Consider the following 13,647-nt stretch of genomic DNA (forward strand, 5'->3'; position numbering starts at 1 on the left):
TATTGGTCACTTGTATCATATACGCTTCCGCCACCCGAAATAAGTCTCCTCGAGCCTCACCCCGACGCTCGAAGAGCTGTAGTTTTCAGGAGTCATATCACCCGCTCCGCTATGATATTTCCACCAGCGTTGTTATCGTGAGTTAGTAGTTATGCCACCCTATCCGCCGTTATGTTTTATCGGCGTGCATGTAATAAATTGTTGAGCAGTCTCCGCTCAACCTTGTACTATATTCAGTACTCCTGGTATTTGTCTTCTGTGACCAAGATATTGTCTGTCAGTGAGAAGGAATTCTTCTTTACTGGTCCGTAAAAGGGATTGGTCTCTCAATAAATATTTTATTGAAAGACCGGTCGTGACAACTGCCCACTATTCAATTGCTTCGGGTTACTTTGATATCCAGATTGTTGTTGCTGATTCCCCTGACCGGACTATTGATGATAACCGCCCTGATTGCCTTGATTGCTTTGGTGACCCTTGAAACCGGAATTAGAACCGCCACCACCGTAACCCGGGCCATGAGAACCGCCACCACCGGAACCTGGGCCACCGCCCGGCCCATGATTGTTCTGGAATAAATCAGAATTTTTGAACTCCTTCATAATGTAGCAGTCCTTCCAAAGGTGACTGGATGGTCTTTCCCGTGAACCATGCTTTGGGCAGGACTGATTCAACATCTGCTCATGATTTAAACCTGACCCTCCCGTCCGAGGAGGTGGCTTCCCCTTACGATGCTGACCATTATTCTGCGTATAGGTTTTGGCAACAAAATCTTAATTGTTATCGGCCTTGCGCTTGCCATTGCCCCCTGGCTTGCCGGGTTATGATGCTGACCCTTGGTGCTGCCACTCTTCTTTCCCTTTCCCGGCTTTTCATCATCAGACTCGGGGTCCTTGGTACTATCAGAATCAGCATATTTAATGAGAGCCGCCATCAGCTCGCCCATATCATTGCAGTGACGCTTGAGCCGCCCTAGCTTCTGTATAAGAGGCAAAAACGGCAATTCTCCTCTAACATGAGGACTGTTGAACCGGCATTGATGTTATCCGATGAGTGCAAGATGGCTTTGACCCAGCGCACCCAATGGGTCGTTGACTCGCCTTCTTCTTGGGTGCATGCATCAAAATCCACAATCGACATGGGCTGCTTGCACGTATCCTTAAAATTCTGGATAAACCGGGCTTTTAACTCGGCCCACGACCCGATGGAGTTGGCAGGCAACCTTTTTTTTGGAAAATACAGGCAACCCTTTTAACCAAGTATGAGCCATCCCATCCAGCATCATGGTGAAGTATTTGGCACATGCAGCATCGCTAACCTCCAGCAGCTCCATGGCCATCTCATAACTCTCAAGCCACGCCTCAGGGGGTAAGTCGGCTATGTAGTTGGGCACCTTATGAGGTCCTTTGAAATCCTTGGGCAGATGCTCATTACGCAGAGCCGGCACTAAACATGGTACACCCGTGATTCTAAAGGTCACGCCTGCTTCTCGGGAGACAAAGGAGTAGATAAAGGACTGGCCATGATGACACATGGCGACACAAGAAGCAACCAAAAAGAGGCGAACAGAAAAGAGGGCGAATAAAATGGCAAGGGTGAAGTGGGGGAGAGGAAAACGAGAGGCAAATGGCAAATAATGTAATGCGAGGGATAAGAGTTTGTGATGGGTACTTGGTATGTCTTGACTTGTGCGTAGACTCCCCGGCAACGGTGCCAGAAATCCTTCTTGCTACCTCTTGAGCACTGCGTTGGTTTTTCCCTTGAAGAGGAAAGGGTGATGCAGCAAAGTACCGTAAGTATTTCCCTCAGTTTTTGAGAACCAAGGTATCAATCCAGTAGGAGACCACACGCAAGTCCCTCGTACCTACACAAACAAATAAGAACCTTGCAACCAAGGCGATAAAGGGGTTGTCAATCCCTTCACGGCCACTTGCAAAAGTGAGATCTGATAGAGATAATAAGATAAATATTTTTTGTATTTTTATGATATAGATTGAAAGTAAAGATTGCAAAGTAAAAATAGATTGGAAACTTATATGATGGAGAATAGACCCGGGGCCATAGGTTTCACTAACGGCTTTCTCTCAAGATAGCATAAATATTACGGTGGGTGAACAAATTACTGTCGAGCAATTGATAGAATAGTGCATAGTTATGAGAATATCTAGGCATGATCATGTATATAGGCATCACGTCCGCGACAAGTAGATCGAAACGATTCTGGTTCTACTACTATTACACCACAGATCGACCGCTATCCAGCATGCATCTAGAGTATTAAGTTCATAAGAACAGAGTAACGCATTAGGCAAGATGACATAATGTAGAGGGATAAACTCAAGCAATATGATATAAACCCCATCTTTTTATCCTCGATGGCAACAATACAATACGTGTCATTTCCCTTTCTGTCACTGGGATCGAGCAACACAAGATTGAACCCAAAGCTAAGCACTTCTCCCATTGCAAGAAAGATCAATCTAGTAGGCCAGACCAAACTGATAATTCGAAGAGACTTGCAAAGATAACCAATCATACATAAAAGAATTCAGAGGAGATTCAAATATTGTTCATAGATAATCTTGATCATAAACCCACAATTTATCGGATCTCGACAAACACACCGCAAAAAGAGTTACATCGAATAGATCTCCAAGAAGATCGAGGAGAACTTTGTATTGAGATCCAAAGAGAGAGAAGAAGCCATCTATCTACTAACTATGGACCCGAAGGTCTGAGGTAAACTACTCACACATCATTGGAGAGGCTATGGTGTTGATGTAGAAGCCCTCCGTGATCGATACCCCCTCCGGCGGAGCGCTGGAAAAGGCCCCAAGATGGGGTCTCACGGGTACAGAAGGTTGCGGCGGTGGAAATAGGGTTTCGTGGTGCTCCTGGATGTTTTCGGGGTATATGGGTATATATAGGAGGTAGAAGTAGGTCTGTGGAGCTGCGAGGGGCCCACGAGGGTGGGGGGTGTGCCTAGGGGGGCAGGCGCGCCTCCCTGCCTCGTGGCCTCCTTGCTTCTTTCTTAACGTCCACTCCAAGTCCCCTGGATCACGTTTGTTCCAAAAACAACTCTCCCGAAGGTTTCCGCTTGGACTCCGTTCGATATTCCTTTTCTGCGAAACACTGAAATAGGCAAAAAAAACAGCAATTTGCACTGGGCCTTTGGTTAATAGGTTAGTCCCAAAAATAATATAAAAGTGCTTAGTAAAGCCCATTAAACATCCAAAACAGATAATATAATAGCATGGAACAATAAAAAATTATAGATACATTGGAGACGTATGAAGCATCCCCAAGCTTAATTCCTGCTCGTCCTCGAGTAGGTAAATGATAAAAACATAAGTTTTGATGTGGAATTCTACCTAGCACAATTCTCAATGTAATTTTCTTCATTGTGGCATGAATGTTCAGATCCAAAAGATTCAAGATAAAATTTTAATACTGACATGAAAATAATAATACTTCAAGCATACTAACAAAGCAATCATATCTTCTCGGAATAACATGGACAAAGAAAGTTATCCCTACAAAGTCATATAGTTTGGCTATACTCTATCTTCATCACACAAAATATTTAAATCATGCACAACCCCGATGACAAACCAAGCAATTGTTTCATACTTTTGATGTTCTCGAACTTTTTCAATCTTCGCGCAATACATGAGCGTGAGCCATGGACATAGCACTATATGTGGAATAGAATGGTGGTTGTGGAGAAGACAAAAAGGAGAAGATAGTCTCACATCAACTAGGCATATCAACGGGCTATGGAGATGCCCATTAATAGATATCAATGTGAGTGAGTAGGGATTGCCATGCAACGGATGCACTAGAGCTATAAGTGTATGAAAGCTCAACGAAAGAAACTAAGTGGGTGTGCATCCAACTCGCTGCTCATGAAGACCTAGGGCATTTTTGAGGAAGCCCATCATTGGAATATACAAGCCAAGTTCTATAATGTAAAATTCCCACTAGTATATGAAAATGACAACATAGGAGACTGTCTATCATGAAGATCATGGTGCTACTTAGAAGCACAAGTGTGGTAAAAGGATAGTAACATTGTCCCTTCTCTCTTTTTCTCTCATTTTTTTCCTTTTTTGTGGGCATTTCCTCTTCTTTTTTATGGGCTCCTTTTTTTAGTCGGGAGTCTCATCCCGACTTGTGGGGGAATCATAATCTCCATCATCCTTTCCCCACTTGGGACAATGCTCTAATAATGATGGTCATCAGACTTTTATTTACTTACAACTCAAAAATTACAACTCAATACTTAGAACAAAATATGACTCTATGTGAATGCCTCCGACGGTGTACCGGGATATGCAATGAATCAAGAGCGACATGTATGAAAGAATTATAAAGGTGGCTTTGCCACTAATACGATGTCAACTACATGATCATGCAAAGCAATATGACAATGATGGAGTGTGTCATAATAAACGGAACGGTGGAAAGTCGCATGGCAATATATCTCGGAATGGCTATGGGAATGCCATAATAGGTAGGTATGGTGGCTCTTTTGGGAAAGGTATATGGTGGGTGTATGATACCGGTGAAAGGTGTGCGGTATTAGAGAGGCTAGCAATGGTGGAAGGGTGAGAGTGCGTATAATCCATGGACTCAACATTAGTCATAAAGAACTCACATACTTATTGCAAAAATCTATTAGTTATCGAAACGAAGTACTACGCGCGTGCTACTAGGGGGATAGATTGCTAGGAAAAGACAATCGCTCGTCCCCGACCGCCACTCATAAGGAAGACAATCAATAAATAAATCATGCTCCGACTTCATCACATAACGGTTCACCATACGTGCATGCTACGGGAATCACAAACTTTAGAGCAAGTATTTCTCAAATCCACAACTACTCAACTAGCATGACTCTAATATCGCCATCTTCATATCTCAAAACAATTATCAAGTATCAAACTTCTCATAATATTCAATGCACTCTATATGATAGTTTTTATTATACCTATCTTGGATGCTCATCACTTAAGGACTAAAATTTTAACCAAAGAAAATTACCATGCTGTTCTAAAAGACTCTCAAAATAACATAAGTGAGGCATGAGAGATCAATTATTTCTATAAAGTAAAACTACCGCCATGCTCTAAAAGATACTCCCTCCGTCCCATAATATAAGAGCGTTTTTTACACTACACTAGTGTCAAAAACGCTCTTATATTATGGGACGGAGGGAGTATAAGTGAAGCACTAGAGCAAAATTTTCTAGCTGAAAAGATATAAGTGAAGCACATAGAGTATTCTAATAAATTCTGATTCATGTGTGTCTCTCCCAAAAGGTGTGTACAGCAAGGATGATTGTGGTAAACTAAAAAGCAAAGACTCAAATCATACAAGACGCTCCAAGCAAAACACATAACATGTGGTGAATAAAAATATAGCATCAAGTAAAGTTACCGATGGACGAAGACAAAAGAGGGGATGCCTTCCGGTGCATCCCCAAGCTTAGGCTCTTTCCACTCCTTGTTCCATAATCCATCAAATCTTTACCCAAGAACTTGAAAACTTCACAACACAAAACTCAACAGAAAATCTCATGAGCTCTGTTAGCGAAATAAAACAAACCACCACTTTAAGGTACTGTAATGAACTCATTATTTATTTATATTGGTGTTAAACCTAGTATTCCAACTTCTATATGGTTCATAACCTCCGGTACTAGCCATAGATTCATCAAAATAAGCAAACAACACACGAAAAACAGAATCTGTTAAAAACAGAACAGTCTGTAGTAATGTGCATCTAACGCAAACTTCTGGAACTCAGAAAAATCTACGAAAATAGGTCGACCTAGACAATTTGTTTATTGATCTACTGCAATTTGAATAAGTATTTTATCACGTTGTGGTGATTTCTAACAATTGTTTTCGTGAGCAGAAAGTTTCTGACTTTTTCAGCAGGATCTAAGAACTATCATCCAAGAAGATCCTATAGGTTTTACTTGGCACAAACACTAATTAAAACATAAAACCACATCTAACCAGAGGCAAGATCAAATATTTATTACTAAACAGAACCAAAAAGCAAGGAACAAAAATAAAATTGGGTTGCCGCCCAACAAGCGCTATCGTTTAACGCCCCTAGCTAGGCATAAAGGCAAGAATAGATCTAGGTATTATCATCTTTGGCATGCAATTCTTCAATAGAACACCTATAGCCTTTAGGGTTTTCCTTCCTCTTATTAATGATCAAACTCCTAGGCAAGAAATCAAGAAATTCATTTGTAGCAAATGGTTCCTTAATGATAGCGAAAAAGTCGGGGTGGACACTTATTGATTTGAGATCCACAGTTTCCTTACTAGAAGATTCACCCTTATTTTTAGGAACATACATAAATTTGGCAATTTTGGTAGTAGGAGGATTTGGAGTATTTCTTACGGCAGAAAAAGCGGACCCTAAGTTGGTAATAATACCCTCAAGTTTATCAATTCTAGTGGAATCTTGATCTATTCTTTCATTAACTAAGTGTTTTTTTTCTTAAAACTTTTCAGAGTAACTCCTACCTTAGATCCATATTGGGTAATTTCGTTGTGGATCTTTTTATCCACATTCTCAATCAATTCCACAGTGGCAACTTTATTTTCAATAATTTCAAGCCTTTGAATCACATGTTCCAAAGTTAGCATAGTTCCATTAACCAAAAGAGGTGGTGGGCCAAACAAATCTATCATAGAATTATAAGAATCAAAAGTATGGCTACCCAAGAAATTCCCTCTGGTAATGATATCAAGAATATATCTATTCCAAGGAGTGATGCCTACATAAAAATTGCGAAGAAAGAACAGAAGTAGATTGCTTCCTAGTAGATCTATTTTGAGCATTGCAAATTCTGTACCAAGCATCTTTTAGATTTTCTCCCTCCATTTGTTTAAAATTAAGAACTTCATTCTCGGGAGACAAAGGAGTAGATAAAGGACTGGCCATGACGACACACGGCGACACAAGAAGCAAGCAAAAAGTGGCGAACAGAAAATAGGGCAAATAAAACGGCAAGGGTGAAGTGGGGGAGAGGAAAACGAGAGGCAAATGGCAAATAATGTAATGCGAGGGATAAGAGTTTGTGATGGGTACTTGGTATGTCTTGACTTGTGCGTAGACTCCCCGACAATGGCGCCAGAAATCCTTCTTGCTATCTCTTGAGCACTGCGTTGATTTTTCCCTTGAAGAGGAAAGGGTGATGCAGCAAAGTAGCGCAAGTATTTCCCTCAGTTTTTGAGAACCAAGGTATCAATCCAGTAGGAGACCACACGCAAGTCCCTTGTACCTACACAAACAAATAAGAACCTTGCAACCAACGCGATAAAGGGGTTGTCAATCCCTTCATGGCCACTTGCAAAAGTGAGATCTGATAGAGATAATAAGATAAATATTTTTGGTACTTTTATGATATTGATTGAAAGTAAAGATTGCAAAGTAAAAATAGATTGAAAACTTATATGATGGAGAATAGACCCGGGGGCCATAGGTTTCAGTAATGGCTTCTCTCAAGGTAGCATAAATATTATGGTGGGTGAACAAATTACTGTCGAGCAATTGATAAAATAGTGCATAGTTATGAGAATATCTAGGCATGATCATGTATATAGGCATCATGTCCGCGACAAGTAGATCGAAACGATTCTGCATCTACTACTATTACTCCACACATCGACCGCTATACAGCATGCATCTAGAGTATTAAGTTCATAAGAACAGAGTAACGCATTAGGCAAGATGACATGATGTAGAGGGATAAACTCAAGCAATATGATATAAACCCCATCTTTTTATCCTCGATGGCAACAATACAATACGTGTCGTTTCCCTTTCTCTCACTGGGATCGAGCAACACAAGATTGAACCCAAAGCTAAGCACTTCTCCCATTGCAAGAAAGATCAATCTAGTAGGCCAAACCAAACTGATAATTCGAAGAGACTTGCAAAGATAACCAATCATACATAAAAGAATTCAGAGGAGATTCAAATATTGTTCATAGATAATCTTGATCATTAACCCACAATTTATCGGATCTCGACAAACACATCGCAAAAAGAGTTACATCGAATAGATCTCCAAGAAGATCGAGGAGAACTTTGTATTGAGATCCAAAGAGAGAGAAGAAGCCATCTATCTAATAACTATGGACCCGAAGGTCTGAGGTAAACTACTCACACATCATCGGAGAGGCTATGGTGTTCATATAGAAGCCCTCCGTGATCGATACCCCCTCCGGCGGAGCGCCGGAAAAGGCCCCAAGATGGGATCTCACGGGTAAAGAAGGTTGCGGCGGTGGAAATAGGGTTTCGTGGTGCTCCTGAATGTTTTCGGGGTATATGGGTATATATAGGAGGAAGAAGTAGGTCGGTGGAGCTGCGAGGGGCCCGCGAGGGTGGAGGCGCGCCCAGGGGGGCAGGCGCGCCTCCCTGCCTCGTGGGCTCCTCGCTTCTTTCTTGACGTCCACTCCAAGTCCCCTGGATTACGTTTGTTCCAAAAACAACTCTCCCGAAGGTTTCATTCCGCTTGGACTCCGTTTGATATGCCTTTTCTGCGAAACACTGAAAGAGGAAAAAAAACAGCAATTTGCACTGGGCCTTCGGTTAATAGGTTAGTCCCAAAAATAATATAAAAGTGCTTAGTAAAGCCCATTAAACATCTAAAACAGATAATATAATAGCATGGAACAATAAAAAATTATAGATACGTTGGAGACGTATCAAGCATCCCCAAGCTTAATTCCTGGTCGTCCTCGAGTAGGTAAATGATAAAAACATAATTTTTTATGTGGAATTCTACCTAGCACAATTCTCAATGTAATTTTATTTATTGTGGCATGAATGTTCAGATCCAAAAGATTCAAGATAATAGTTTAATACTGACATGAAAATAACAATACTTCAAGCATACTAACAAAGCAATCATATCTTCTCAGAATAACATGGACAAAGAAAGTTATCCCTACAAAGTCATATAGTCTGGCTATACTCTATCTTCATCACACAAAATATTTAAATCATGCACAACCCCGATGACAAACCAAGCAACTGTTTCATACTTTTGATGTTCTCAAACTTTTTCAATCTTCGCGCAATACATGAGCGTGAGCCATGGACATAGCACTATATGTGGAATAGAATGGTGGTTGTGGAGAAGACAAAAAGGAGAAGATAGTCTCACATCAACTAGGCATATCAACGGGCTATGGAGATGCCCATTAATAGATATCAATGTGAGTGAGTAGGGATTGCCATGCAACGGATGCACTAGAGCTATAAGTGTATGAAAGCTCAACGAAAGAAACTAAGTGGGTGTGCATCCAACTCGCTGCTCATGAAGACCTAGGGCATTTTTGAGGAAGCCCATCATTGGAATATACAAGCCAAGTTCTATAATGTAAAATTCCCACTAGTCTATGAAAATGACAACATAGGAGACTCTCTATCATGAAGATCATGGTGCTACTTCGAAGCAAAAGTGTGGTAAAAGGATAGTAACATTGTCCCTTCTCTCTTTTTCTCTCATTTTTTTCCTTTTTTGGGCATTTTCTCTTCTTTTTTCATGGCCTCCTTTTTTTTAGTCCGGAGTCTCATCCCGACTTGTGGGGGAATCATAATCTTCATCATCCTTTCCCCACATGGGACAATGCTCTAATAATGATGGTCATCACACTTTTATTTACTTACAACTAAAAAATAATATAAAAGTGCTTAGTAAAGCCCATTAAACATCCTAAACAGATAATAATAGCATGGAACAATCAAAAATTATAGATACATTGGAGACGTATCAGCCGCCAGCTCAGCCTCCCAACGTGCTCTATCCTGATCCATCAGGGCCTAAGTATTGCGGGGCGGGTCATGTCCACGGGGCGGGTTATGGCGCTGCTCACTGCTTGACTCCGCTGGGGTGTCCATGTGTCTGCTATAACTCCCGCTTGGGCGAGGGGTTGAATGGATCCTCTCACGACTGTAAGAATAAGCCTCCTGCTACACCAATGCTGTCTGAAGAAGCTCTCTAGCCCTCCGTGTTTCAACCGCAGCTGGAGACTTGCCTTCAACTGGGAGAGCCGCCAATCGCGACGCCGCAGCGATCATGATATCCAAAGTGTTAGAATAATGAACCGGTGGTGTCGGCACATGTTCTGGTGGAATATTATTCTGACGACGCGGGACCGTCGAGCGTGGTTGAGCCGGCGCTCCAGTCCCAAGCGCAGCTACTGCCCGGTTTATCGCTGGCGGGTCACTGGTCCCCGCACCAGGTGTGTTGAAGAGGTTCCTCGCCTTGTAAACTGGAGGCAGACGACTCCGGTGCCTTCTCCTCAGGACTTCGTTTGAAGCATTCTGATCCAACGAGAGTCGGAAGGAATCAGCCTGGATTCGTTGCGCCTGAGCATCCAAAGCGGCTCGTTCCACAGTCATCCTTGTATCCTCCGTCGCCAGATCTTCCTTGGCTTGAGCTATCTCATCTCATAGTTTTGCAACTTCCGCGTTATGCTGAGTTTGATTTGGCGGGTTAACCTCTGCTGTCAACAATGTTTTCAACATGTCCAATAAGTCGGACAAGACCTGAGCCGGCGGGCGCGCAGGGCCTCCTACCCCGGCCGCCGTCGCCGCTGCTGACCCGGAAACCATTGCCGTTGCAGTCGAAGAATTCTGCACTGACTGCATACCAGCCATGAAGATCGCGACCCGGTTCGGCGTCTCATAGGGGTCCGGAATACTGTCGCCGTAGGAACAGCCCCCAAGCCTGCCGTCCTGCAGTCGATACAATGAAGTAGACTCGTGTGTGGACGACTCACCATCAGAATAGATGGCCGTCTCACCGCCAGACATGGATCCTTCCTCTAATTCTCCCCCATGGATGAATCCAACGAAGGCGCGCTTCACGGCGGGTTGAACCAGGGCGGGTCGTGCACGCTGAGCCGTCTCGATGATGTTGGTGTAGGTGTCCGGCCCAGGGCCCGGTTCGCCGATTTTGCCGATGAAAAGACGTGAATTCCGCCGAAGGGGACCCGGTACCCGTACTCGATTGAGCCGGCCTCGGGGCCCCAGCCTGCGTCGTCGATTTAGAGCTTCCCGCGATGACTCTTGGTCATCCGGCCCACGGCGTATCCTTTGATCCCTTCAAAGTTGCCCTGTAAGAACTCGAAACCATCGTGCGCTGGCCCCACGATGGGCGCCAACTGTCGTGGAATTGTCACTGCAGATGTCCTAGTGCGAGGACTTAGTCGCGGAGCCATTACACTAGGTTAGATTAGAGGGGTTAAACGAGACAAAGGACACAGGAGTTTATACTGGTTCAGCCCCTTGCGATGAAGGTAAAGGCCTAGTCCAGTTTGAGATGGTATTGCTTATGTTTCAATTCCAGGGAGCAAATACGCTTGACCTAACTTTTGATCTGTTGTCTCTTTCCCTATACCGCCGCTGGGTCGTTCCTTTATATACACAGGTTGACGCCCTGCGGCTTATAGAGTCCCGGCCGGCTCATAAACGTGTCCGGCCCGGTGACTAATAACACTTGCCTTACGATACAAGTCATGCATATATGACGGTTTACACCTATGGGCCTTAAGCCGCCTTTGGGCCTTGGGCTCTTCATAAGTCATCCTCATGAACCGCCATCTTCGATTCCTTCATGGGCTTTGTGACAATGAACCGCCGTTGGTATAACCGGGCCCCTCCTGGGCGGGTCATACCTAATAGATATATCCCCAACACCATGTGTGTGCTTTTTTTTCTATCCCTTTAGTGCTTCTTTTCAAGCTAATAAATTTCACCTTTTATCGAAAAAGAAAAGGAAAAACAACAAAACAACAGTTGTTTAGTGACTAGGACTAAATAAACAGAGCACGGAGTCGCCACTACAAATGATGCGCCAACAGTATGAGCGGATATACCCCCGGAAGATAGTTGAATAGATGAGAAGTGAGCAGAAGAATAGATTCAAAAGAAAGGGTTCTACAATCTCCATACAATCACAAAAGGATCCGATCGTGACTTTAGTCCGTTAGGTCATGGCTATGGCCGTTGAGGGGGACCACATATTATGATAATGGATGGTCATGGTTTACTTTTTGTCATAATTTTCTTTAACATCCATATCAAAATATCGTATTATCACTATTTCTGGAGGCATTTTTTGTTCTTGTTTCATTATAGCATAGTGCTATATGGAGTTAACTATAAATTTTCCTTAGACTATCCAAGATGCAGATATTGCCATATGGTGGTACTTTAGTGATCATTTAGTAGACTTATTGTGCCGCCTTTCTTGCGCACATGGGTTTACAGTTAACAAGTACGTTATAATCAACTCCACTTCTTGTGCCGCCAACTGTAAGATCCCAAAGTTGAGGCGGTGGCATTGGGCATTCTAAAACCTCCAAATGTAAATTATCCTCACATTTGTATTATTCTCGCAACTCCAGAGAAGTTTCAACCAACCAGGATGACTTTTCTGATATAGCTTTGCTTCTAACGCTTGGTCCTTACCAGTGACAATCTCAGTATTTGTGACACTTTAACTTCCACGAATCTGATTCATCTCCGTGAGCTATTGCAACTCATATTCCTTTTTCTTGTACACAAAAAATTCATTAATTTGTTGAAGCGAAGTTAGCTTGCCAATGTTAGGAATTTGAGGCCGCGATTCTTTGTTTGACATGTCTATTCTATCTTCACGTCGTTTAAGATGGTGTAAATTCCATAGATTGCATAATTTCTCAGGGTTAACATAACTAATTGCAAGTGGTACAGAGAACACAATGATCTTGGCAATTCATGACCAGTCCTCTCCCCGCTCCTGCTAGGTAGCCAAACTCCCCCCCACCCCCCCCCCCCCCCCGCGCCGCTGGCCGCTCCGGCCGCGGCGGCCACAAATCTGACATTCATGGCGCCCCGTCCGGTCAGTCCCTCGAGCCCCACCCCGGTGGTTCCTCGGCTTCAGGCGGTCCGTCGCGCGCTCCTGCCTCACCATCATCACCGACCACCACTCTGGCGGGCTCAGATCCGGCTTCCACGCCGCGAATCCTGCATCGGGGCGAGTTGTCCAGCTCGGGGCTTCGGCTTGGTTCGACGGATCTGGGCGCGTCCCCACATTTTGGGCAAGGCCGTCTTAAATCCATCGTGGTTGCCCCGCCCGCTGCAGTCAACCTTCCCCATCTAGGCGCGGAGGAGGGATGGACGGAAGTCACCTCCAAGAAGGGCAGGCGTGCAAGAGAAGACCCTGTGGTCCATCCGCAGGGGCGGACCGGGCTCCGCTCAGACCGGCAACCCGCATTCACTGCCATGGCTGGCTGTGTCGCCTTCTTAAGCAGATTCAAAGGCAAATGCTTCCGGTGCCTCAGCACCGACGCAAGGACTACAGGGACCCCCTCCGCTGTATCATCTGTGAGCAGCTTGGCCATTTCGACTGGGAGTGCCCGCAGAACCCGAGGAACGGGCCTCCGGGCAGGTCCGTCTGGGAGAGGCTGCCGCCGGTGGCGCCCCGGGCCCCGGTGCGCAAGCGTCTGCGTTTTCGTTCGCCTCCTGTGCCCTCTTCGTCGCCTGCTCCCCCGCCCCGTCGCCGCACCATGGATCGGTTCCTCCACTGCGACCCCTCGCGGCGACCGCACGTCAGCTACAAGGTGG

At 44.3% G+C, this 13,647-nt stretch overlaps 1 protein-coding gene across 1 annotated transcript in view; it reads right to left on the reverse strand.

The window, feature by feature from the left end:
• Positions 1 to 12,682, reverse strand: part of LOC109765889 (uncharacterized) — a 92,974-nt gene extending 80,292 nt beyond the window's left edge. Inside the window, exon 1 of the mRNA XM_073503462.1 lies at positions 12,603 to 12,682. Coding sequence (XP_073359563.1) covers positions 12,603 to 12,682 — 80 coding nt within the window. The remainder of the gene's footprint in view (positions 1 to 12,602) is intronic.
• Positions 12,683 to 13,647: the final 965 nt, after the last annotated feature.

Source organism: Aegilops tauschii, chromosome 7 (assembly GCF_002575655.3).
Source record: "Aegilops tauschii subsp. strangulata cultivar AL8/78 chromosome 7, Aet v6.0, whole genome shotgun sequence".
NCBI classification, from domain to species: Eukaryota; Viridiplantae; Streptophyta; class Magnoliopsida; order Poales; family Poaceae; genus Aegilops; species Aegilops tauschii.